The sequence below is a fragment of the Petaurus breviceps genome, unplaced genomic scaffold, assembly GCF_028583685.1.
Source record: "Petaurus breviceps papuanus isolate PSGF00001 unplaced genomic scaffold, PetGlider_PUasm1.0 90825, whole genome shotgun sequence".
Classification (NCBI taxonomy): Eukaryota; Metazoa; Chordata; class Mammalia; order Diprotodontia; family Petauridae; genus Petaurus; species Petaurus breviceps.
In genome coordinates this window covers 10,935,457-10,961,679 of record NW_027187353.1, presented here as the reverse complement: position 1 = coordinate 10,961,679, position 26,223 = coordinate 10,935,457, and the positions used below count along the sequence as shown (strand labels likewise).

The window sequence follows — 26,223 nt, the reverse complement described above, 5'->3', positions numbered from 1 at the left end:
GCGGTTCTATTAGAGAAAACGCCCCCTGCCGTCCCGGGCCCCCACGCTCCGCGCCGCCCCTGCCCAACCCGGCGTCCAGCCCGCAGAAGGCCCCGAGAAGTGCCCGGCGGACAGAAGGATGCATCACAGAGGGTCATATGTTGGCATTTATTATTTAAGCTGAAGAACAGGTTATGAGGGGGGTGGGGCAAGGGAGGAGACAGGGAGCCTAGAGCCTCTCATCTGTGTCTGCTCCAGACGGGGTTGATCCTGATTTCTGAGCCTTGGTCCAGGGCACACAAGGAAGCACACGCTAAGATGAGGTTCCAGGGGGACAGGTTGAGGAAAACATGGGGGTGGCCAGAGCTACACATCCAGCCAGAGGCGAGGCTGGGATTCTCCTTGGGTCAGCAGCACCACTCCCTTTTGGGAACTGAAGCCTATCGATAAAGTCCCATCCACATATTTCTTATAAAACATTCTTGTAGTTTCAGTCTTTGTGCTAAGGAATCCTTTCATCGCCTTTCTAGCTTCTTGTACTTTGCTTCTGCAGGGAAAACAACAACACTTTAATTAACAAATACTTTTTGGAAGACAAGATTTTAAGCAAATGCAAAAAAAGTATCTCAGCACGGGCTTGAAATATAATCAAATCATTTATATGTAGTTTAAAGTGAGGGACCATCTGTATAGGTGCAAGTATAGAGCTCAGTATGGGATTTTACATCTCCTCCCACCTCGATCCTGTAGCTCTTTGCCAGCAGGCCTTACTCCACCTCCTACATGGACATACACTCTGAGGTTGGAGCTTCAGCACAGAACCTTTTGGCCCCATATTCCAGAACCTCACTCCAAGGAGCCATGTTCAGGGATAACTACAAAAGTGGCTTTTTAGGGTTACAAAGTTCACTCTACTGTGGTCAACATTACCACCCAAGTGATATCCCTCTTTAGAATTCAACCTCTCTGGTCCTTAGCCTCTGATTATAGTTATAGACCTCTTGTGGCTCCAGATACAAAACTAGCCAGATAGAGGGCTCAATCTGCCACACCTAAAGAGACAGACCCATTCTAGCCAATTAAAGGCAACTCAAGAATGTATTCAACTGTTAGTTCACGGTGAAAATGAGGATATGGAGTAAACACTCTGGTACAACAGAGTGGTTAACAAATTAACAGCTATACCAGCTTCCTGCTTGAAAAAAACATACAAGAAAAAAATCAGAATAACTGAATATGACTTTTCTTTAAAATAGTTTTGGCAAGACTCATTCATGCTCCTAAGTCCCCAGAGTCTTCAAGGTGAACCTTCTCAGCAATCCATTTTACAAATAAATTACCCCTTGAGGTGTCCTCCAGGGAGGATCAAAAACAACCCTCTTATTCCACGTCAGGAATCACCAGTCCAGGTCCAAAGAGTGGAAGGTTTATTCAAAGGGCAAGCGAGTGCTGGGGCAAAGCTGACCTGCATGACTTCCACGTAAGAAGCCATGCCTCAGAACATTCAGCTACCTAACAGCAAGCTTTAAACATCAAGACACTTTTCATGTCATGTTCCTTCTTTACTTTTCTTCCTTCAAAATCTTGACCCCATAGTTAACCATTACAGTTCTACCCTCTCTACCCAAGTCCTTTGCTACTCATACCCCATTGTATTTTGATGGCTCATCCTTTTTCAAACTCCAATCCTAAATTATTTCCATCCAACCTTGTGTTCCTAAATTCAAGCTGCTGCACATCAATAAATGAAGTCATGCAACTTGAATCCATAACAAATTTATTTTATATAATTTCAACTGGGGCCCTCACTATTCCATGTTAATTCTTCTAGTTTTCCCTGATTCTTATGTAATTTACCTGAGCAACTGTTTGAACCTTCTGTCTTCTCATGCCACCTATACCAACAACCTTCTTTCCAAATCAGCAAGTATCAAACTAAATACTTCATTGAAAAAATTGTGGCAGTTCCCACATCCCCTCAAGTATACATTCCAGATCACCTTAAAACCTTTAAAGATGAGATGGCCCTTTTCCATGCAGGTATCAGCCCCTCTTCATAGACTTCAGGAGCTTATCCCTGTGATCATCCCCTAGCTTTCCCAAATGTTGACTCTCTCCTTATCCACTGTCTTTCTTAACTACTTAAAAATAGGCCCATTTCTATCCTTAAAAAAAAAAAAATCTCCCACTTTCTCAAATGATTGTCTTGTATTTCCTCTCAATTTCATGCTGAACTCCTAGGGAAAAACCAAAAACAAAACTATTTAGACCTGTTGCCTTCCTCTTAACTCTTTGCAATCTGACCTTCAACCTTGACATAGCTCTCTCCAAAGGGTACTGATCTGAGATAACCAGATCTGAGGGCCTTTCCCCACTTCGGACTATTCCGTAGCATCTGACCCCACTGACTCTCCTCCCTCCCTCTTGCTCCCAGATGCTTCCTGTCCTGGGTTTTCACCCCTCCGGTCTCTCCTGCCTATGTGATTGCTCCTTCCCAGTCTCCTTTACAGGCTCATTGTCCTGGTCCTATCTATGTGTGGCTTAGGTTGGGGCTCTATCCTGGACACTCTTCCCTTGCTACACTTTCTTCTGGTGGTCTCAATCATGTCCCATGGGTTTAACTATCAACTTTATGCAGAACTCCATTCCTATACATCCAGCTCCACATCACCAACCGCCTATTGTACATCTCTAAAGGAATGTCCTGGAGGCATCTCAAACTCAACATGTCCCAAACAAAAGTCAGTACCTTTTCTTCTCTGCAAGTCCTTCAACCCACCCTTTTCTGAACTTCCTTCCTTCACGTATGGAAACCACCATCCTTCCAGTCACCCAGATTTGCAACCATGGAATCATCCTTCACTCTGCTTTCATACCTCTCACATCCATTTCATTCTGTTCAGTCACACAGTTATTACCCAAACTCAAGTCTTCATCACTTACACTTTTGCATTAGATTACAAATTCATTTCCCTGCCTCTGTTTCTTCTTCCGGTTGCCAAATGGACATTCCTAATGACACAGGTTTGACTATATCGTTCCCCGATCCAAGAAGCTCCAGTGGCTCCCTCTTTCCTCTAAGACAGACTATCACCTTCTCTGTTTTCATAATCAGGGTCCAACCTACCTTTCCAGGTTGAAGGCACATTACTCTACTTTACAATCCTACATTTAAGCCAAATAGATCTGTTTGTTTTTTCCTATATAAGACATTTTATCTTCCATAAATGCACCTTTGTACAGGTTGTATCCCATGTCTGGTGTGCTCTCCTTTCTTACTTCTGACTCATAAAATCTCCATCTTCCTTCAAAGTTCTGCTCAAATTCCACTTCCTATAGGAATACTGTCCTGATGTTTTCAGCTGCTAGTTTCCCTCTTGCCCAATTATTTTGAATAATTTTGTTTTTAATATTTTGCATATATTTTCTTTCATCTCAACAGAGTGTATTCTAATTCCTACAGTGTAAGACCTGTCTTTATTTTATCTTTGTATACCCAATGCCTACCACGACATCTGCCCCCAACGATGTACTTGATACATGCTTAAATATTAGTGTATGATACGATCCCTCTCCAAGCAAGTTACTCAATTAAATTACCCAGTTTCTTTGAATATGCATCCAGCTTGTAAGCTGCCTGCTCAAGAGCAGCTACCTGCTCCTCAATTAAAGTGATCTGATCCAGATAAGGCTGAAGGGCGGCATCTACAGACAAAAACAAACCAGATCTCTTAGCCTACAGACAGACATCATCTTCAATAACGACATGAAGCTCTACAAGCATGCCCAGACTGACCTCTCCTTGTTGCACTCTTATTAAAAAACCAAAACAACTGCTGTGAGAACATCCCTTTCCATGGGTATAATGAACTCCCTGAGAGATAAGAAAAGGGATGGCACCTATGATGCTGATTATAGGTGGGAGTCCTATAGAGATTAGCAGGAAAGAAATGGTCCTTTGCAAGAAAGAGAGTACTGGTTTTGGAGTTAGAAGGTTTGGATTAAGGTCTTTACTACTAATTAGACATAAGACCACAGGCAAGTAATTTAACAGTTTTATCATCAGCAAAAAGTAGAAAATACCAGGCCTAGGACCATTCCTCCTGATCAGTAATAATGTTACGCTGTCTCTATAGCCCCTGGTGTAAGGGTATGATACATTATAGGAAAAGGAATCTAAATACTAGTAAGAATATTTTCTAGTTGGTAAGCTGTGATAAGTGATCAAGTTCTGTTTTTGTCTTGATGAAACATGGTATAAAGGGAATTGAATTTGGAGTCAGCATCCAGGTTTAGTCCCAATTCTGTTACATGACCATGGCATTCATTTAACCTGAGTGTCAACTTCCACACAGGAAAAATGAAGGGATTAAGGCTGTGAAAAGAGCACTCCATCTCCCCCACCCCCCATCCTAACTCCCTTTATGTTTCCATAACTAGGCTGTAAACCCCAGAACAGGAACTGGCCCCAATACCTATTGACTGAGAAGATAAATACTTACATTTCTGGTTTAAGTCCTTTAGATTTCTACTTATGTTTACTGCAATATCTTTCATTTCTAGATACTTCAAGCTAGTCAGTTTGTTCATATTTTCTAGAAGTTTGTAATCTTCACTGGTGGCTTTAAAACAAAGAAAAAAGGTGGTTAAACCTTGGGCATCATACTTCAGCAAAGAGATTCTGAGGCTGAAGATAAATGCTGGTCAGGACACAGTTTCTAATCCCCCCCCCCACTCCACCGGGCAGCCAAGCTGGGCAAGGGCTGCTTATAAACGAAGGGGGTGGGGGTGGGGTCCTTTGGACGGCGGCCTCCAAACGCCCAGTCCAGATCCCCTACACGAAGTTGAGGGTGGACTCCTCGAGGGTGGGGCCCGGCCCACGTTTGTCGGGGCTGCCGGGGGGCCCTGCCTCACCTGTCAGCTCGCCTGTCAGGTACGTGGCCATTTTGGAGAACATGTCCTGGCACAGCTCCGTGATGTCCGCCTCGGCGGGCTCCGTGGCCTCCTCGGCCGTCTCCACCACGGCATCGTCTAGGCCGGGGAAGGGAGAAAGGATGGGGAGGGGGAAGGGGAGGAGGAGGGTGAGAGGGAAGGGAAAGGGGACAATGAAGGGGGAAAAGGGGAAGGGGGGGAGAGGGAGATAAGGGGAGAGGGCGAGGAGGGGGCGGCGGATCGCCGTCCGGGCGGCGCCCCGCCCCTCCCTCTTCCTTTCTACTCGCCCCGCCCCGCCACCTCAGCTCTGGACAGCCCCGCCCCGTCCCGCCCCAGGCCTCTTTCAACTCCAGCCGCCCGCTCCTTCCCAAAGATCAGAGGGCGAGGGTCGTCTCGTCCCCAAGGCCCACCCTTCCTTTACCTCGACTCAGACCCTCCCGCTGGGCTGCAGGGACGCCCTCCGCTGTGGCCGCCATGCCTGAGCCTTTTCAGGCTCCGTAAGCCGGCCACAGGCCTTCCGGTGACTGCGCGCATGCGCCGGAGGAGAGCGACACCTCACCGCTTCTCCCCACCTAACCCAGAGCTCTCTTTTGTGGTCTAGGATCCGCCTTCCCTTTCTGCCCTGCCCCTCCCCCTCCCCCCACTGCTGAAGCTCTTGGCCCTACTCTACATAGCTCCGCTTCAAGATTTCTCTCAAGACCCCGCCCCTCCCAGTCACTGCCCCCAACCGTTTCCGCTCTTGGCCCCGCCCTATAAGGTTTTCTTCTGGGTTCCTTTTCCGGTTCCCTTCCTTGGCCCCGCCCCCGCGGTCTTAATTTGATAGCCTTCTTCCGCCGTGGGGTGTGTCTCTCTTCCCGTCCCGCCTTCTTCTCTATGCTAGTTCATTGATTGGCTGATTGCCTTTCCTTTAGTCTTAATCTTTAACCTCTTCACCTAATGACCCAGCTGACCGTACTCTCTCTCCTCTTGGACACTTTTTTCCTTTGGCTTTCAGACACGCTGCTTTTTCCAGGTTCAGCCCAAGTCAACGGCATTTATTAAACGCCTGCTGTTTGCCAGGTGCGTTGCTAAGCGCATTGCGTGCAAAGAAAGGCAAAAGCAGCCCTTGCGGTCCAGGGGTTCAATATAATGGGGGAGAAAACATGCAAACCACTCAAAACAAACAAGCTATACGGGCTGGGTCAGTTGGAGGTCATCTGGGTGAAGGCAGAAGCCGTGATGGTGACTGGTGGGAGAATTGAGGCAAGCTGCCCAACCTTCTCAGTCTTCTTAGCTATATAATTTTCCACGTTCCTGGTGGGCGGGGATTCCAGCCCTTTCCTCTGCTCATTTCTCCCTATACCCTCCCACTCTCAGTGCTCGGATAAGCCCCTGTCCATTGAAAGATAGGTGGGATGGGCAGGGCAAGACTGAGTTAGATTGGATCCAGCTCTTGAAGGCTTGAAGATGATGATGGTGATGATGATAATTAAGGTTTATATAGCGATTATTACCTACTAGGCACTGTGCAAAGTGCTTTACAATTATGATCTCATTTGATCTTCACAAAGACCAGCTTAAGAAGGGAGTAGAACATAGGATGCAGGCAAGGGCCAGCCCAAAGGTCAGAGGAGGAATCCTAGGATTTAGAACCAAAAGAGACCTTAGAAAACATCTGGTCCAATTCCTTCATGTAATAGATGAGAAAACTGAAGCCCAGAAAGGGTTGTGTATGTTCCCAATGTCGTGCAAGTGTAACAAAACTCAGATTCAACAATTCAGTAAATATTTATTAACCAGCTACTACGTTCTAGGGAGAGTGGCATAGTTTAAAAAAAAAGGGGGGGGGGCTGCTTTAGAAAGACCCGAATTAAATACAGCCCCAGCCAAAGTACTAGCAGTATGAGTGGGTTATTCAGCCTTTCGATACCCTCAGGCAAACCTAAGACTATACTATATTTGTATATACTATACAAATCAGTTGCCAAGGTTTCAGAAATTACTAGCTGACCCAAGAAAAAGTGCCAGGCACTAGGACTGGAGTTACAAAGAAAAAAACCGCAAAAGAACAAAAGCAACAACAATTTTTACTCAAGAAGCTTACCTTTTGCTGGGGAGCATAATATGTATACAGATATGTAAATAAAGAGAATTTGAGGTGGGAGAAAAACATTAATTACTGATAAGATCAAGGAAGCTATCATTGAAAATATGGCACCTGAACTGAACTTTGAAGGCAAATTAGTATTCTGAGTGATTGAGGATAGAGCATGTTCCAAGCCTGTGCAAGTTTATGGAGGTGGAAGATATAATATTGAGTTTAGGAAAGGAGTTTAATTTCACTAAAATGTAATATGCATATCACAGTCAAATAAAATAAGGCTAGAAAATCTGGTTAGAGTCAGATTGTGGAGGATTTTAAATGCTTTGCTCAGGAATTGGTATTTTATCCTTGAAGAAAAAGGGAGCACTAAAGATTTTTGAGCAGAGACGGTGGTCAGATTTGTGTGCCCTATAAAGATTTTCACAGGGGAAGCAGAAGAGCAGTATATAATTACTGTAGATCAAAGATTTAAGGTAGAAGAGACCCTAGAGGGCATGGAGAAGACCAGTTTACACTTCCTCATTTTACATATGGGGAAACTTAAGTTTCCTCATAATATATAAGTGTAGTGAATTGTGCAGAGAAGTGTACTGACTATCTCACTAAAGCTGCATGAGACGAGATTTAAACCCAGGTCTTCCTGATTCTAAGTCCTGCACTCCATCTGCTATACTAGAACTAACATGAATGGAGAGCCAGAGACTAATGTGAGAAGTGTGGAGGTGGAATTGATAACATATGGCAACTAATTATATGTCTGGGACAATAAAAGAAAAGTATGAATGAGTTTGAGATTATGACTGTTAGTGACTGAAGAATGGAGAATGGTGATGTCCTCAGTTTCCTTCTCTTTCTGTTAAGGGTGCAGCTTCTTCTAATCAGTGGGAGTTATACAGGTCATGTTTGACTTAACTCTCTGATCCACTCCCCATATCCAATCAAACTGCAAGGTCTTGCCAATTCCACCAAGATTCTTTAACATCTCACATCCGCCCCCTTTCTCTCAACTCATACCCCCTAGATCCTAGTTCAAGATCTCATTATTTTAAGTCACCCTAGTTAGCCCATTTGCATTAATTCATTCCCCTCTTAAATTCACCTTTTATACACCTGCCAAATTTCTTTTAGTCAAGTGTCATCCATGTCATATCTCTGCTCAAGAAACTTCAGTGGATCCTCACTTCCTTCAGAATAAAGTACAAACTCCTTAGTTTTCCTGATTCCACACTCCTCCCCCTTACACACATCCACTCTGGTCAAACCGGCCCATTTACTGCTCCTTCTATGCTATTCATCCATCACCCACCTCTGTCTTTACAAAAGGGGCTCCCCATGCCTCTGACGCCCTCTCTCCTCTCCTTTCTTTCACTCTAGGTTGGAGCTTTTCCTGATTCTCCTTGTTCTCAGTGTCTCTCTTCCTCCATTACTAACATTAAAATTTTTTTTATCATTTTTTTTTCTGCAGCCTGCGGAAATGTATCCCCTGGCACAAGGGGTTTTTAACCTGAGGTCTAGGTCTGTGGACATAAACTCTGACCCTAGATAAATCTGGGCTGGGTAACAAAACAAAATAATTTCATTTTCACTAACCTCTAACTGAAATTCAGCATTTCCTTTGATCATTTAAGAACATTAATCTGAGAAAGGGGTCCGCAGCCTTCACCGGACTGCCAAAGCGGGCCATGACCCTGCAGAGATCGTAGCGGAAGGCACGTTCTGCCGGCGCTGGCGCCCGCATTTTTGCCGGTCCAGCTGCAGTGGCCGGACCCTAAGGATCTGGCCCTGAGTGCTTTATAAAGGCTCGCTGACGGCTTGATTTGGAGGTCCGAAGCGGCAGCTTCAGCAGGCTGGACACTCCATTACACTTTTACAGAGCTTCTGATTGGGTGGGCGCTAAGAGGCCGGTCGGGTGACTCGCTCTACATCCCAACCCCTCCCGTAGCCCCTCTGCGCTCCAGTTACCGTCCTTGCTCCAGATCGCAAAACCCATCTCCCGGGGGCGCTTGCAGGAGCTCAGGTCAAACAGCAGGGGGCGCCGTGCTCGAGGCTGGAGAAGCCGGAGGTGAGATAGCAAGTGGGTGGGGCCTCGAACACGTGAAGCAGGGGCGGGGCGCGTAGGACGGTGAACGCTAGGCCAAAGGAAATGGGCTATTTCCTGCTTTTTCCACGCCCGGATGTGACGTTAACTCTCACGAGAAGATAGTGTCGGTGGGAGCGGCGGCTGGGGCCGTGAGCCGGCCTGGAAGCGGCGGCCGAATCTACGGCCGACCCCGCTCCCGCCCATGGACCGGCCCCCAGGGCTGCGGCCCGGCGCGGGCGGGCCCTGGGAGATGCGGGAGCGGCTGGGCACGGGCGGCTTCGGGAACGTCTGTCTCTACCAGCACCGGGTGAGGCTGCGGCGGGGCGGGGGTAGGGGGTGTCCGGTGTATGTGTTCGGGGGGAGCTGTCTGGGTGCGCGCGCGCCTGTGTGTATGTGTGTGTGTGTGTGTGTGTGTGTGAGTGAGTGTGTGTGAGCTTCACGGGGCGTGATTGTGTTGGTGGGTGCCGTGCCAGGGGTGCCCCTGTGGGTGTGGCCCTGTCTTAGGGTGTGCACGCCTCGCCCTCGGGACCGGCGGTGACTGATGCCTCGGGGATCACGCGTGTGACACCCTTGGTGTGACACTGATCGTGATTCCTTACGGGTGACATGGCCCCATCCGGTGCCACACTACTGTCCTGATTGACAGTGAAGAAGGTTGTGATTGATTCTGTCTGGAGGATCGGGGGAAATGCAGGGCTGGGTGGGAGTGTGCGTGTGTGCTCGCAAGCGTTTGTGTCCCTGTGGTACCTGGCTGTTTGCAGGCTGTTGGACATTGTTAGACTGGTAGCGTGTTCTTCCCACCATCATTAGAGCTCCTTCAGAGCAGGGACTGTCTCCCCCTCTTTTTATTCCCCGTGCTTAGCTCAGTGCCTGGCCCTTGGCAGCCACTTGATAATTTAACTTAGATAATTTAATTGATTTGAGAGGGGAGTGTGAAGAAGAGAAGATTGAACAGGCTGTGCTATGGCTTGGTTAGCTCTTGTAATGTGTATGTGCCTGTGCTAAGTATCAGAGGTGAGGAAAGAAAGAGGCAGTTGGTGATATAGTCTAGGAGCTTGACAGAACAAAGTTAGACACAGTACAGAGACAGCTAGGTGGTATAGTAGATAGAGTATGGTACTTGGAGTTAGGAAGACTTGAATTTGAATGCTGCCTTAGACTGTGTGACCCTGAGCAAGTCGCTTAATTTCTCATCAGTAAAATGATGATAATAATAGCACGTAACAGGGTTGTTGTGAGAATCAGATGAGTTAATCACATGTAAAGCACTTTTACAAACCTTTAAGCAGTATGTAAAAATTAGCTGCATGTTATCTCCTGTGTTAAAAATTTGTGACCTTCCCATCCCAACTTCAGCCACAAACCATGATGGTCCTACCTTAGACCTCACAATGTCACAGAACAGTACCAAATCCAATATCTCGAACTTTAAAAATCTACTCTCTTAACATCCTTTTCTCCTTTATTCTCTCCCATTATTCCCTGAAACTATTGTCCAAACCTTTCTTTCCTTTCCACAGCTCACTACCTGCTCCCAAGCTTTCAGAGGTCTTGAAGTAGATGATTTAGTCTCCTACTTTAAGGAAAAATTGAGTTATGAATGTGGAAGTAGAGAGATTGGACAGTTTCTGGATTGGGAGTGATAAAATTGGAAAGGGTCACAGAGGTACTAGAAATTGATGGAATGGAAACTGAGTAGTATAGACTTCTCTTTCAAGAAGTTTAAAAGTGAAAGGGTAGAGGGAGGTGATTCAAGTAGGTGGAAGTTATTGAGACTATGAGAGGTATAGAGTCTAGGAGACCTGAGCATGTTTGTAGATTGAAAGGAATCAGTGAGGTTGATGGAGAAAGGTCCTGAAGAGGTAGTTGAAAGAGGATAGGATTAAACAGTTGCACGTCCATGCTTTGGCTTCGGACACTAGATTTCCTGGGCTTCTACTTTTCTGCCTATTCAGTTTTCTTTCCTGAGTCCTTTTTTATAGTTTCATTAATTTAGAGCTGGAAGGAAGTTCCTCCCTATTCCCACTCCCCTTTTACAGATAAGGAAACTGAGACTTAGGTGATTTTGCCTAAAGTTAACAAATGAAGTAACAGCTGGGATTGGAACACACCCCCTCTTGCTCCAGATCCAGTCCTTTGTCTTGCAGGAGCCTGCATCGGATTTCTTTTGGTTTTGTTTGTGGCCTCATTTTCTTCTCACTTCCTTTTGGTGTTTTTTAACACCTTGCTCCAGTGTGCCATTAATTCTCCAAACAGAGGAGAGATGAAGATTAAACTATATATACCATTTTGTCTCATATGTTGTTTAATCAAGTCTTCAAGCATTCATCAAATGTTAATTATGTACCAGGCATTGAGCTGTGCTTTCATGATACATTTTCTTTGTTTGCTTTGACTCATCTATAAAATGTTTCTAAGAAGTTAAATAATTACATTGTTTTGAGTCATAAATGATGAGAAGTGGTAACTCTTTTTTGTGATTATAGCTCTGAACTTAATATAGCTTAAATCAAGGTTATACTTGCATTCTTCAGAATTTTTGTTGGGTTGTATTGAAACCTTGTTTCAAGCCATGAAACAATCTGTCCTAATGTAGTATTAAAAAAAACAAAACATTTCAATCACAAAATATAAAATCAGGTATTTTATTTAAGAAATCATTTGTTTTTACTCATTATGGCATACATGATGATGATGTTTAACAAACCTCAGTAATTAAATTCATTTAACACAAATTTTTTATTGATTCATTTTGTTGTAATATAAGGTGCTACTCTACCCCTAACACTCAAATCCTCTACAAAATTCATTCCCTGAAAAGTGAAAGCAAAACCATCTAAGAATGATTGACTGATAGTAAATATCACTTTCCAGTTTTACAGTTTAACAGAAAGAATATGTTCTTTAGCTATTTCATATTTACACTATCTATTGTTTTTGACTTGAGGTCATTTTTTACATTGTTGCAATCATCATATATTGTTCTTTCGTCTTTTTTTCTTCAGCTTGTATCACTGCATGGTCTTGTGTTTCTGAAATTTTTTTTCATGGTTACTTGCAATGAAATAATAGTCCATTACTTTCATAGGGTATAGTTTTTTCAGCTGGAAAAAACATGTTGGACATGTTTTGCTTCTAGCTTCTTATCATTACAAATGATGTTGCTTTATATTTCAGTTTAGCTCAGCAAATATTAGTTACCTGCTTTGTGCAAAAGAAAAATTGTGCTAAGTTCTGGAGAATGCAAAGACAAAAAAAGTAAAACAGTTTTTGCCCACAAGGAATTTAAATTATACAGTAAAGAGATTTTTGGTCTAATATCAGAGCCCCAGAATTGCTGCATATTGCATTTGGAGTTGCTGATCATATCATATCATGTACTGGTCTTCTATAATTTTTTTTTTAATTTTGTGTGACATTCTCAAAGACCTCATCACGTCTGCCACATGGAACACATTTACAGCCTGCTGTCTTGATTCTGTGAGTGAGGATAGTTGCAACTTGACCTTATAGAATTATCATAGACAGGTGTGGCATGCCAGTTACTTGCATTAGAAATGCAGGATTAGAATGTTTATTTTTACTGAGACCAAGTTATGCTGGTATGTATCCTATGTCCAATCTGTAGGCAGGTCTCTGGCTTTCTGACAGTCTTGAACCTTACGTATTAATAAATGAAAAGGGATGAGAAAAAGATGATCTATTTTCTGGTATTGTTTGTGAAAGAACATTGTGATTGGAGGTAGAGGATCAGTGAAATGACTTAAGTGAATGGGTACCTACATCCTGTTTTATATATATATATATATATATATATTTGAAGGCCAATTTTGAAGATGATGAGGTAGGTTTGATAGAATTCCAACCAGGGAGAGTCAGCATGAGGTTTGGGTTAAATGGGCAAAGTATCAAGGGTTGGAAGCCTGAAACTTGGACTGTTCTGTGCAAGAATATAACTTCTTCCTTTCAATCCTTCTTTTCTTTTTTTCAGGAACTTGGTAACAAAATAGCTATTAAATCTTGCCGCCTGGAGCTAAGTGCAAAAAATAAAGACCGGTGGTGCCATGAAATCCAGATCATGAAGAAGTGAGTGTATTTGGGGGCTTACATTTCTACCTACCCTTAGTATGCCAAGGCCAGAGCCTGACAGTGGAAGTCTGAGAACTATCTTAGGCTTGGGTTTGTTTTTATTTTTTGCATTATAAAATATATATATATATATATATTTCCATTAAAAAAGAGAATAGCCCCAGTATAGAAATAGAAACTGTATCTGAGTATAGTGTGTGTTTGTGTGTATAAATTGTCTGCACTCTGAGGGCTCAATCATACATTCTAATTCAATTCTAATTCCCTGGGCCGCATGTTGTGCAGGCCTGTTCTGATTTATGCACTTTACCACCATGTTGTGCATACTCTCTTTTGGGATGGTCCCTGATATAAGCTTGTCTTGTTATCATTTAGTATTTAATGGTTTTCAGAGTACTTTTATATTTTTTCTCCTAGGATCTTATAACAATCCTGGGAAGAAGGCTTAGAGAGATTGAGTAACTTTTCCCAAGGTCGTGCAATTAGTAAATCACAGAGTGATTTGAACTTAGGTCTTTTATTCCTAGTTCACTATATTTTTTTTAACCATATCATGTGGCCTGCCACTTGAGAGGAAATAATGTCATTTGGTATTAGAAATGATGGCCTAGCCCTCCAATATCCTGAAACATGAAGATTCCTTTATTTTTGCTTTATTCTTATAATTTCAGTAAGATAAAATATATTTTAGAAAGATTTGCAACATTAGAAGAATCTTCCCATTAACTGATAGAAAATTGTTACCATTCTTCCAATCCCCCTTTTTTCCTGTATTCTTTTCAGTTAATGAAATTTTATAATAGGGAATGGACAATGCCATCAGTTGTTATTGATATATTTCAGTATGCTTTATAGTATTATTAACATCATTGTAATTGATTAGAAGAGTTGGACTCAATAACTTTAAGATCCCTCTTAGTTCTGTTTACTGTGGCTTTTTAAGCAGGAGTTATATATGTTAAATATCCCTTCCCTTATAGATTGGGACAGACAGCATACTTTGAGTGGAGAAGTGGCTGGCGAGTGCACAGTGCTGATGAGGCCAGGGTTATAGGTCCAGTGCCCATACTAGCCAAGTAATTTTGAAAAGAGAAAAATTCCATTTCACATCTGGACACTAACTTTGGCCAGCCATCTGGTAAGGGCATTCTGCTGGTCACAAGGGTAATTTCAAATGGCATTCTGTAACTGATTCCCATTATTGACAGCAGTTTTAAGTATGTTTTCTCTGAAAGTCCTGCTTCTTTGGGCTGCAAGTTTGCATCATATCTGAGTACAGACTTACAGACTGTCAGAGCTGGAAGGGACCGTTGGGCTAATCATGTCTAAGTCCCCCTAAGGTCCTTTGAGGGAAGGTAATTAGCTCAAGGTCACATGACTAGTGAGTGGGAGAGCAGTATGGGAGGCCAGTTCTTCTGATTCCAAATCTTGTGCTCTTTTCACTACACTGTCTCCTCCCTCCTGGGCAAGTTTACAGGAAACTTGTAGGCCCCTGTGGTGAAACACCATGAGGTGGTGCCACATGGGGGGAAATTTTTTATTAGCATTTTGCTCTTTTCTGTTTAGGTTGAATCATCCCAGTGTTGTAAAGGCCTGTGATGTTCCTGAGGAGATGAATTTCTTGATTAATGATGTCCCTCTTCTAGCTATGGAGTACTGTTCAGGGGGAGATCTTCGGAAGGTATCTGGGGCTGCTCTGGATTGGGAGTGGGGTAACTCTGGTCACTGACTTGTTTAGTTGATTCAGATTTGGTAGGAGGATTCACATTCTTTATAGCTGTACAGTGATGGGCTGATAGTTTAATAGATTTATGATAGTGTTTTTGTGGTGGGAAAGTGTGACCAAAATCCCAGGGTTTATATGGTGCCTACCCAGAATAAACTTGTCAGGAGTGTTAGTCATATAGTAGTGGAATTGATGGGTAGCACCTCTCCTTTTTCTTTCTGACATATTTCCACTCTGCCTCCTTCCTCCCTTACAAATTTGCCATTGATACCTGCCCGTGTGGGCTATGGAACTGGTATCTTTGAGGTCTTTAAACTTCTTTGAAATTCAGATGCTTCGGCGGCTAGCTGGCATAGTGAGGCCCTGGAGTCAGGAGGACCTGGGTTCAGATCTGGCCTCAGACACTTAACACAAAAACTAGCCGTGTGACCTTGGGCAAGTCACTTAACCCCAATTGCCCTCCAAAAAGCAAAAAAAAAAAAAGAAATTCAAATGCTTTTTTCCTTTTCTGTCCACTGGTGTGTGGTATTTATATAGCCTCAGTACAAGTTTTTGTTGTGTTTTTTCCTGACGTCTTTTTTTGGCCCTAATTTGCTTTCTTGTGTGACTTATGTATTACTTCAGGGTAAAGTTACCAGTGAGTATGACTATGGTTATTCATGTGACACATTTATTTAGAGAGTACATATTTTTAAACTCCGATTTCCTTTCTTTAGTTACTCAACAAACCAGAAAATTGCTGTGGACTTAAAGAGAGTCAAGTCCTTTCTCTGCTTAGCGATATTGGTATGTAGTTGATAAATTACCATCATTTTTGATTGTTACTGATACTGGGTTTTTGATGAGTGGAAGAAATCTGTGTACATTGTTAATACTTCAGACGCTCTGAAGAAATGGTAGTCTGCTTTTGTGAACCACGAGTTGGAATTTGAAAATCTTTGTGACTGTCAAAACAAAATTGAATGCTGGACTTTTGACTTCTTGCTAGAAAATATCTCCAGCTTATTAGAGGAATTGTTCTAACTTATTTGGCTGATAACTACATAGAATACATCTTTTTTGTAACTTTAACTTAGTAAATAGAAGCTACCTTTCCCAGTTAATATAACACCATTATACATTTGACTTGATGAACACAATTTTGAACTTTTGTGTCTGGCTCCTTAAGTGAACATCTGTGACCATGAAACTTCATGGATATGTGTGAACCAGGAGAGTTCTTTCCTGAAATTGTGTGCCTGAGAGTTTTGAGTCAGGAGAACTGGGGTTCAGGTCCTGGCTCTGACACTCAATAGTTGATCTTTGTCAGTTTTCTCATCTATTAAATGGGAATAATAAAGCTTGTACTACCTACCTCACAGGGATGTTGTGAGGAAAACCTTAAATGGCTATATAAAAGTAAGTTGTTGTTAGTCCCTCAAAATATATTTTTTATATTCATTTAGGGTCGGGGATTCAATATTTGCATGAAAATAGAATTATTCACAGAGATCTAAAACCTGAAAATGTAGTTCTTCAGGATGTTGGTGGGAAGGTAGGTAAAATGCTGAAGGACCTTTACATGCCTGCTAAGTGTAACACACCTAGCTTATTGGGCTTAGCGAAGGATCAAGGTATTTTAAAGTCTTTGATTTTTGTTCTGGGGGAAAAATGAAGCATAATTGATACATTTTTATACCAACTTTAATTTAAGAAAAAAGTTTGTATACTCTCTAAATTTTAAGTGTGATCCAAAGACCCTTTAATTTGGCTCAGTGTTAAATTTGGAAATTCTGATTTCTCTATTTCCCAAACAAGTGACTTTTAAAAGATATGTAGATTTAAAAGAAATATACACAGTATTGATGAATAGTAATGGAATTTGAGTCATTTTCTGGATACATTTGAATGAAAAAACATTTTTTTCTGCGTAAAGCTGTCTCTGTGTTTTGAAATTTGGCATAAAACTTTCACTGTCTTTGGCATAATGTGAAATGTGGCATGCTCTTCATGGGGGCATACTTAGTATAGAGCATGTTAGAGATGGAAAGACAATATTCTTCCTTGTTTTAATGCAACAAGTCTGAACAAATTTTTGGAATTGGTATAGATTAGCACAAAAGCTAATGTAAAGTAGTAGGCCTATAATTGTCTTGGGTTGATTTGTTTTTTCAGTCACTCCAGACTTGTCCCTAAAGAAATCAGCCTAACATGTTCTTCTAAGCTTTATCAGGAAGGGCATTAGAAGCAGCATTTTAAAATATGCATTTCTTCCTCTTCTATAAACACACAGTGTATACATAGTAGGAATCCCAGTTGCAGTCTTGGTTACTCCACCTAAAAAAAATTAGAGAATTGCCAAAAGTCTAGAGCAGGGCATCTAGAATGAATAAGGAAAATTGGGGAGAATGTCTGAGAGGCTGTAATATGGAGAGAGACTGAAAAGATTAGGCCTTTTCACGTAGAAAAGTCTAAGGGATATAATGGGATTTCTTAAAATTATTAAGAATATGGATTTGGTATGTGTAGAATAGGTTATTCCAGACTTATCTTCATTTTTCTTTTTTTTTTTAAGTTAATTAGATCAGGAGATTACAGTAGATAGTATTCACCTAGATTTCTGCAAAGCATTTGAAAAAGTGCTGCCCTTGTGAACCAGGAGGGATATGGGCTAAAATGCTAGATAATAGTATATTTAAGTGATTTTGAAACAGGTTAATGGACAGGACCCATTTTATGGCATTAGTGAGTTGATGGCAATTTGACATGCCCTGTTACCTATCAATGATTTCGATGAAGGTATCCCTTGTTTATTTATCAGATTTGCAAAAAAAGGAGATACAGTTAGCAACACCTGACAAAGACCTGATCATGTTATTCCACTGTTAAAATTTTCAGTGGTTCTTTGTTGCCTGTAGGATAAAATATAGAATCCTCATCTTGACATATAAAGCTGTCTGGCTTCAGCCTCCCTTTCAGGTCTTATGTATTGTCCTTCTATACATTCCCTGTTATGGTCACACTGGCTCGCTAGTTCTTCCCCACATGTGATATTCTATTTTCCACCTTCATGTTTTTGTATGAGTAGTTCCTTCTGTATGGAACGAGCACCCCTTCTTATTCCTTATAAAATCTCTAGCTTCCTTCAAATCACAACTTGGTGCCACCCCTTGCCAGTTTTTTTTTAAATCTCTATTATTTAGGAGTCTCTTCCTTTTAAAATTACTTTGTATTTTCTTCTTTGTTTACATGGGTTCCCTCTAGTAGAGTGTAAGCTCCTTGAAGGCAGAAGTTTTCACTTTTGTCTTTTTTTGCCTAGTACCTAGCTCAGTGCCTTGCATCTATGGTAAGTGCTTAATAAATGTGAATTGTGTGAAACCGAATTGAAATACAGTGGAATGAGTCTGGAGCCAGAAAGATCTTAACAGGCTAGCTCATTGGGTCATATTGAGCAAGATGAAATATAATAGGTATAAATGTCAAGTCCTACTCTCGAATAAAAAAAAAGTTTCAGAAGATCGGGACTGGGATATTTCTCTCGATAGTTCATCTGACAAAAAGATATCTAGGGATTTTAGTGGACTGTATGGTAAAAATGAGAGAGCAGTTATGATATGGCATCTAGAAAAGCAGCTGTCATCTTTGGTGTTCAGAGCATGGGTAGTGGTGTCTTGCTGAATGTGATGTGGTCTGCCTTGGCAAGCTTTTATTTAAAGCATTCCTTGTGCCAAACTCTGATAAGCAAGAAGGCAAAACAGCTCTTGGCCTCAAGGCTCAGGGTGCCATCTTTTATATAAGACATGGATGAGCTGGCAAGCATCCAGAAGAATGAAGGGCCTCAGAGCCATGTCATGTGAGAACATTTATCCTGGAGAGGAGAAGACTTTTATGGAAAAGGAATTCTACTTGTCCTGTTTGTGCCCAGGATAGAACTGTGAGCAGTGGAGGGACACTTCAGAGAGGCTCATTTTTGCTTGATATAAGGAAAAGTTTCTTCACAATTAAGTGAGCCCAAACCAGGATAAGCTGTTTTGGTGGGTGGATGGGAGACCTCACAAGAGGTCTTTTAGGGCTATATGACTGCTCACTTGTTGGAGTATTCTGGAAGACATTCTTAGTCTGATGTGGTCTCTGAGGTCCTTTCTCATTTTATGGCTCCCAGAGCAGGGTTCTAGAACCAGATGGGCACCCGTGTATCTTAAATGAATGAAGCACTTCTCTTTTATTCTGCACAGCACATTAAATCTAAGGTGCTCATGCCCCTGGGAGGTAATATGATGTTGTCTAAAGATAGAGATAGGTTTAAGAAAGGTTTAGTTAGATTAGAGGACAGATCCAGAATGTTATGAGAGGGGTATGTTCAAAGGAAAGCTAACTTCTCTCCTCTTTTGAAGACTGTACAGTGGCAGGCAGTTTTAATGCTGAATGGCCACATATTGCTTCTTCTTGCCATGGTCAGATGCAGGCCATCAGATTGGATGGACCACATTGGACTGCCCTGTTTCCAGATGGCATCTTCAGGGCCCTTACATTGTGGCAGAGAATTAAATACCCCCAATGCCCAGTGACTTATCAGAAATAATAAGATGTGTTTTAAGTGGTATTCATGGACCAGTTGTAGGGTGGATAGAAAAGAATATTTTGGTGAAGATAAGCATGGGCAGAGAATGCTGTTTAGCTAATTAAAAAGAGTAGAGGTCTCTTCTGGAAAGAGAGGCCTTTCTCTTTAGATAACTAGTGTTCAAACTTTCTCAGCAGGGGCCTCCCTGCCTGTCACCTCTTGTTGATTATCCTGATTTTTCGGCTTACATGGACAGCTGAATAGTGTTATTTGCACATTCTTAGTTCCTTTGAAAAGACATAGTCTTTGCCTTCAGAAAATTTATGATACAGTAGTACTGGGTGACTGGATATGGGGAAAAAGGAGGAGGATTAGAAGATACTAGCAAAGTTTATAGACCAGGAAGATAGTGGTGACTTTGAATCAAGCAGTGTTAGTAAAGTGGACATGTACTTATCCCATTTCAGGGGACTGAGAGAGGTGGTGAATGACAGAGCGGCAACAGCTAATGAAATGCAGGCATTTGCCAGAAGGAAAAAAGGTTGCCATTTCTCTAGAAGCCAGGACACAACATTATTTAAGGTTTTTAGGATGAAGGTTTTGAACTTCAGGTCAGATTCAGTACTGAATCAGTAGCTAGGGAAAAAGAATGGAGATTGGTATGTTTGGGACTTTGGTTGTGCTTCCCTTCTTGTTTGCACTGTAGGTCACTCACACAGTTATGCTTTCAGGTAGTAGTTTTTTTAAAGTTTAACATTTATGCTTGGCCTTATTCTCCAGTATTAGTGTATTCTTTAATATTTTTTCTAGCTATTAAACATAATTTATTTGATTAATTTACAGATAATTCATAAGATAATTGATTTGGGATATGCTAAAGACCTTGATCAGGGAAGTCTGTGTACATCTTTTGTGGGAACTCTGCAATATCTGGTGAGGCCTGTTCATTTTCTTTCACTTAGAGAATAAAGGACTTTCATTCTTCTTTCTTATACTTTCCTGAAGGCCATGAATAACATAAGTATATAAATAATGCAGAATGTTATTTACTTCCCTCAGTTTTTTGACATTTAAAACATTGTGTCTTTCAAAGGCCCCAGAGCTCTTTGAGAACAAGCCTTATACTGCTACTGTTGATTATTGGAGCTTTGGGACAATGGTGTTTGAATGTATTGTGGGGTATAGACCTTTCCTGCATCATCTACAGCCATTTACCTGGTAAGAAATGGAGGAAAAATGTTTGTTGGGCTTTTTAAGAATGGGAATTAGTAATTCACTTTTTTATAAACAAAATTAAATTGAAATGTAAGACATCCATTCTATCTTAAAGTGTTATCCCTTTTGTTATTTTCCAGGCATGAAAAGATTAAAAAGAAAGATCCTAAGCACATATTTGCATTTGAAGAGATGACAGGAGAGGTTAGATTTTGTAACCACTTACCTCAGCCAAATAGCCTCTCTAGGTAAGTGGGTTGTACCTGAGATAATTTGCCTCAATTTTACCCAGGTTGGTTAAGAGCACCATAGAGAAATGTAGCTTGCCAAGCAGGGACTGATCAGCTTAGGGCATAAGAGGTCAGTTCCCCACCAGATCCTTCCTGCCTGCTCTCTGAGAATTATCAGGACGACAGCTTAAATGTTTCCATTGCAGAAAGGAGCCAGGATCTCCTGTGTGTCGCCAGCGACTACAGAACACACTTTGTACATGACTTGAGAGTCTCTTGCTTCTCTGACTTTGGTATAGTTGTGCCCCTTTCCGTATCCGTATCATTCAGGAGTTACAGTATGTGATGGCAAAGCTGTGCAGTGAGACAGGAAGTGTGCGGGCAGGCCCAGGAAGCCTCCCTTTGTCACAGAGCTCTGCTGTTTGTGCTTTAGTTTCATAGTAGAGCCCATGGAGCAGTGGTTACAGTTGATGCTGACATGGGATCCTCAGCAGAGAGGGGGAAGTCTGGATCTCACACTGAAGCAACCGGGGTGCTTTGTGCTAATGGATCACATACTGAACTTGAAGGTGAGTTTTGTTATGTTCTCCCTGGAAAGCTTCTTTAGGAAATGACTATGAGAAATTGTAATTTTATTTTTAAGTGGAGATAATAGCATAAAGACAATTCTATTCACTTGTTTGCCTAGTAGTATTCTTGCTTTTTCTTTTTGTGGCCACTTGGTGGCACAAGGACTATAGTGTTGGACTTGGGATCAGGAGGACCTGAGTTCAAATGCTGCCTCAGACACTAATAGCTTTGTGACCTATGGCATGTCACTTGACCTCTCTCAGCCTTAGTTTCTCCATCAGTAAAATGACAATGGCACATTCCTGGTAGGGTTGTCCTGAGGATCAATTGACTTAACACTCAAGTGTTATATATAAATTATTATTATTAGGAATAACAGTATTTTCAGTACTTGGGCAGCTATGCGGTGCAGTGGATAGAGCAATGGTCAGCCTGTTGTTCTTGGCCCCGGAAGTCTGTGTTAGAAGCAGTGGCTAGCAGTCTCAGGGAACCAGATTTGGGTCAGATTGAAGGGGAAAGAGCTTGATAGTTTAAACTATCTAAATATGGGATGAATCCTGCAGGGAAGTCTCTATGTAGCGACTAGATGACCACCTGTGGAGGAGCAAGGGGGTGCTTTAGTAGGGATCTTGGGGGGGATGCTTGGGATCAGCGACCTCCTTTTCAGCTCCGAGATTCAGTGATCTGATTAACAGCAGTTGGAAACTGAACAGTTGAGCTGAGCAAGCAGCCCCAACAAAAACATCGATTTACATTGAAAGGATGTTAGCTCCAACAACATCTAGTTTGTACCTTTAATCTCTAATTGTTTTACTTAGTGCAGCTCGGAGCCTCTTCTCTCCCCTGGTAGCAGAAGCCTTGCATTTCCTATACAACACTGCCTGTTTTTCTTCCATTCAGAATTTAGCAGTGTGTATAGAACACTGTTACCTCACGGTAAAACCCAGGTTGTTCAGGGCCTCGGTTTGGTAGGCATTTACTGGGTTTTTGAAAGTCCCAACAAGCCCTGCATGTTGACTTGATTTCCTGATGATAGTGATCCTGGGTTTTAAGAGTTTTCTGGGTTTTTTGATAGGTACTGTCTTAGGCTTATGCTTGTCTTTTTGTCACCTGTCTTCTTCCAAGGTACTTTCTTCTCCTGAAGCCCTCCCCAATTCTCCAACCCCTTGTCCTCAGAGAAAAGCGTTCACTTCTCCTTCCAAGAACTTTGCTTGGATACTTGATCTGGACCTGACCTCTGTCCTGTCACTCGCTACCTTGGGTTATATTTATCTCTGTACCTCATAGACATTATGTTCTTTTAAAAAAAAGTTTCTGTTCTTAACACAGAGCATATCCTCAGCACTGCACATTGTATATGATTAATAAATATGTTTGATTTAATGGAGTTTCTTTTCTTGTATAGTTGTTAAATGACAATATTAATAAATAATAATGATAATAGCAGCTAATATTTATGTGATGTACCATGTGCCAGACACTGTACTGAGAGCTTTTTACAAATATTATTTTATTTGGTCCTCACAGCAATAGTAGGTGCTATTATTATCCCCAGTTTACAGATGAGTATATTGAGACAGGCAGAAGTTAAGTAATTTGTCTAGGGACACACAGGTAGGAAGTGTCTGAGGCCACATTTGAACTCAGGTCTTTCTGACTTCAGGCCCAGTGCTCTAGCTGCCTACAGTTTGCACACTTTATTTTGCTTCTGCTCCTGCTGAATATCAGCTTTTGGTGGGTCTTGAAGTACTCATTTTCATTGGAGTATAGTGACCGAGCCCCAGGGTGCAGCGTAAACACCCTTTTTGTTTTGTGGGTGGCAAAATGTGTTGGGTGATTGGATTCTGGGGTCAGCCTAATTTTGTAGCATTATAATGTCATGTGAGGCAAAATGATCTGTAGGCGTGCTCAAGCTTGATCTATTGCTTAAAGGGTATGCAAGTGTGTAAATCTGTGAACTTTTTATAGGCTCTTTCCTTCATTTGTTGGACATGGTGGTTTGTCAAACTGTGACCTTGGTCTTTATGGTCCTGGGGCCCTTGCTCTTTGAGAACAGTGACTTTTCTCTGCTGGGAAGGAAGATTAGCTTAGGTGTAGTCAACTTGGAAGCAGGAGGGTGGATGAGGTGACCCTTCAGAGATCTTTCCAATCCTAGGATTGTGTGGTTTGGTTTTTAAAGGTTGTATGGGTGTACTTATTTATACTATAACTGTGTTTATGATTCTGAAAGGAGTGAAATTAAATTTCAAAAACCCTTTTATAATTGTCTGGTATTTATTTTTCCTCTTCAGCAAGAGATGCTGTTTCATTCTGGGTCCAGAGAAGTTAGAAACCAAACTGCACTGAGTTTTACTTAATCACCATTATAATTTATCTTGGTAATGGTCATAAAAGCTGCCTAGACATGTGTCACAATTCACTTAGTTCCAATAGTGTTTACTTGGGACTTTTTGTTTTGCCTAACATATATTTACTGAGGGCACAAGAAAGTAGGACAAACTGGAACCATTAGATTTCAGAAGATAATTCCCGGGATAGTAAAGTGAGATCTCACCTTAGTGTGCTGCTGTGGTTGCCATTCCCACATATTGTGCCCTTCTCAGAACACCCTAAATAGGATGTATACTCCATGTAGATCTACACATAGGAATGGGATGTTCCATTGAATCCTAAGAATATTCCAAGAAGGGCTTACCTTCCTGCCCAATGGTAGATTCTGGAGCCTTTGAATAAGAGAATACTTTATTCCTTATCTAGCCTCAGGGAACTAGATTTGGGTCAGATTGAAGGGAAAAGTGTTTGGTAGTTTAGGCTGTCTAAACATGGAATGAATAATGTGTAGAAATCTTTATTAACTTTATTGAGCTCCTAGCTTAAGACCTCTCCAAAGACCTTAAATTGATAGGATCTTCATTTATTTTTACTTCTTCCTGTTCCTTGCATTCTGAAAAGGCTTTCTTAATAATGCTACCCAACCTGACTATAGGTTCACAAGATAGGGAGCTGGAAGAAATATTAGGGATACTGTAGCCCAAGCTTCTCATTTTTTAGAAAGGGAAACTGAGACTGGCTTAAGGTCATGCTATGAGTCTATAGAGGCAGGATCTGAAATTAGGATACTTCTCACTGACTCATGCTGCTTAGGATATCACATGGCCTCATCCCTTCTGGTTTCTTTGTTCCTATAAATGGTACTAACAGCTGCCAATTTTCTCAGGGTTAAAAAACTTGAGTTATCCTTGATTCTTCTGCTCTAAGGCCCATCACATTTAATTATCTCCTCAGTGTTTTTTATATCTCCTTTACATTTTCACTGCCACCATGTAAGTTTTAGACGCTTATTATCTCTTACCAAGATATATTTTACTTCTCTTTTCTCCCTTCTCTAACACCTATGGTAGGGATGCCATAAGTATGATTTCTTGATTTTTAATGCCTTTGTGAGAAGCCCTGGAGTGTCTGTCTCAGGGTACTTAGTATTTACTTCCATTGCTGCTGAAACAAGAAACAAGACAGGTCTGGGGGAATTTCTACCAGGATACATAGGTAAGAAATTAACCCCAGGTTTTTTTTTTGTGTTTTTGTTTTTGTTTTTTCCTTTTTTCTTTTTGGAGGAGGGAAGGCAGGGCAATTGGGGTTAAGTGACTTGCCCAGAGTCACATGGCTAGTAAGTGTTAAGTTTCTGAGGTCAGATTTGAACTCAGGTCACCTTGACTCTAGGGCCGGTACTCTATTCACTGCACCACCTAGCTGGCTTAACCCCAGTTTTGAAGAATATTCTTTTTACTTTTAAAAGTTTATATAGAAATAAGAAGGAGAATCTTTTATATTATTCTCCTAAGAGAAAGGTTAGACCCCTTGCATTTGAGTTTTAAAAGTGATTATAATAGCACCTTGGAGAATTTACCTAAGACTGAAACTCATCTTTGCAGAATAGAAACTTTTTGTTTTATGTTCATGAATATTCAGCATGTCTTTTAGCTTTTTTTTCCCTAATTAATGAAAATTCATCTTCTTTCTCTTCTATCTACTCCCTTGATCCTAGTTGAAAGAGAAAGGAAAACCTAAACTCTTGTGACAAATATACAGTCAAGCAAAACAAATTCCCAAATTGGCCATGTCCAAAAAATATGACTTGATATGCATCCTGAGCCTATCAATTCTCTGATGGGAGGCAGGTAGGGTAGCATGTCTTATCATGAGTCCTCTGGAATCACAGTTAGTTATTACTTGAATCAGAATTCTTAAGGCTTTCAAAGTTGTTTGGTTATATAATGCTGTTGTTATTCTAGAAATTGTTCTCCTGATCTGCTTGTTTCACTCTTCATTAATTCATCCAAGTCTTCCCAGGTTTCTGTGAAATTGTAAACTTCCTCATTTCCTATAGCAGAAAAGTATTCCATCACATTCTTACAGCCTAATCAGTCAGTCCCCAGTTGATTGATGCTCCTTTAGTTTCTAGTTCTTTGATACCACAAAAAGAACTGGTACAAATATTTTTATACATATGGATCCTTTTCCTCTTTCTTTGATCTCTTTGACTTCCTAATCAAATGCCTAGTAGTAGTATTGCTGTGTCAAAGGATGTGCACAGTTTTGTAACTTTTGGGGCACAGTTCCACGTTAGTAATGGTTAGACTAGTTCACAGTTCTACAAAGATCGAGTTAATGTGAGTACCTGTCTTATACAACTTCTTCATAATTTGTCATTTTCCTTTTTTTGTCAACTTTCTCAATCTGATGGGTGTCAGGTGGAGCCTCAGAGCAGCTGTAATTTGC

General features: G+C 41.5%; 3 protein-coding genes across 5 annotated transcripts in view; 1 reads left to right on the top strand and 2 right to left on the bottom strand.

Annotated features, from left to right (window-relative positions):
- CWF19L1 (CWF19 like cell cycle control factor 1) overlaps nucleotides 1-26,223 on the bottom strand; it is a 348,038-nt gene that overhangs the window by 28,695 nt on the left and 293,120 nt on the right. The window lies entirely within an intron of this gene.
- Nucleotides 129-5,632, bottom strand: BLOC1S2 (biogenesis of lysosomal organelles complex 1 subunit 2). The gene is made up of 5 exons (XM_069071296.1): nucleotides 5,333-5,632; nucleotides 4,894-5,010; nucleotides 4,482-4,601; nucleotides 3,580-3,684; nucleotides 129-526 (listed from the first exon to the last, which is right to left on the bottom strand). Exons 1-5 carry the CDS (start codon nucleotides 5,385-5,387, stop codon nucleotides 495-497), a joined length of 429 nt encoding a protein of 142 aa, XP_068927397.1. The 5' UTR covers nucleotides 5,388-5,632; the 3' UTR covers nucleotides 129-494.
- Nucleotides 9,194-26,223, top strand: part of CHUK (component of inhibitor of nuclear factor kappa B kinase complex) — a 36,717-nt gene continuing 19,687 nt past the window's right edge. Inside the window, exons 1-10 of one of the 3 annotated variants that reach the window (XM_069071290.1) lie at nucleotides 9,366-9,381; nucleotides 13,066-13,160; nucleotides 14,144-14,301; nucleotides 14,730-14,844; nucleotides 15,606-15,675; nucleotides 16,335-16,423; nucleotides 20,273-20,362; nucleotides 20,523-20,647; nucleotides 20,785-20,892; nucleotides 21,308-21,443. In XM_069071290.1, the coding sequence (XP_068927391.1) occupies nucleotides 14,776-14,844; nucleotides 15,606-15,675; nucleotides 16,335-16,423; nucleotides 20,273-20,362; nucleotides 20,523-20,647; nucleotides 20,785-20,892; nucleotides 21,308-21,443 (687 nt within the window). In that variant the 5' untranslated portion in view covers nucleotides 9,366-9,381; nucleotides 13,066-13,160; nucleotides 14,144-14,301; nucleotides 14,730-14,775. Of the gene's footprint in view, nucleotides 9,382-13,065; nucleotides 13,161-14,143; nucleotides 14,302-14,729; nucleotides 14,845-15,605; nucleotides 15,676-16,334; nucleotides 16,424-20,272; nucleotides 20,363-20,522; nucleotides 20,648-20,784; nucleotides 20,893-21,307; nucleotides 21,444-26,223 lie in introns of all 3 variants that reach the window. The other 2 variants (XM_069071289.1, XM_069071288.1) reach the window with 2 other exon arrangements.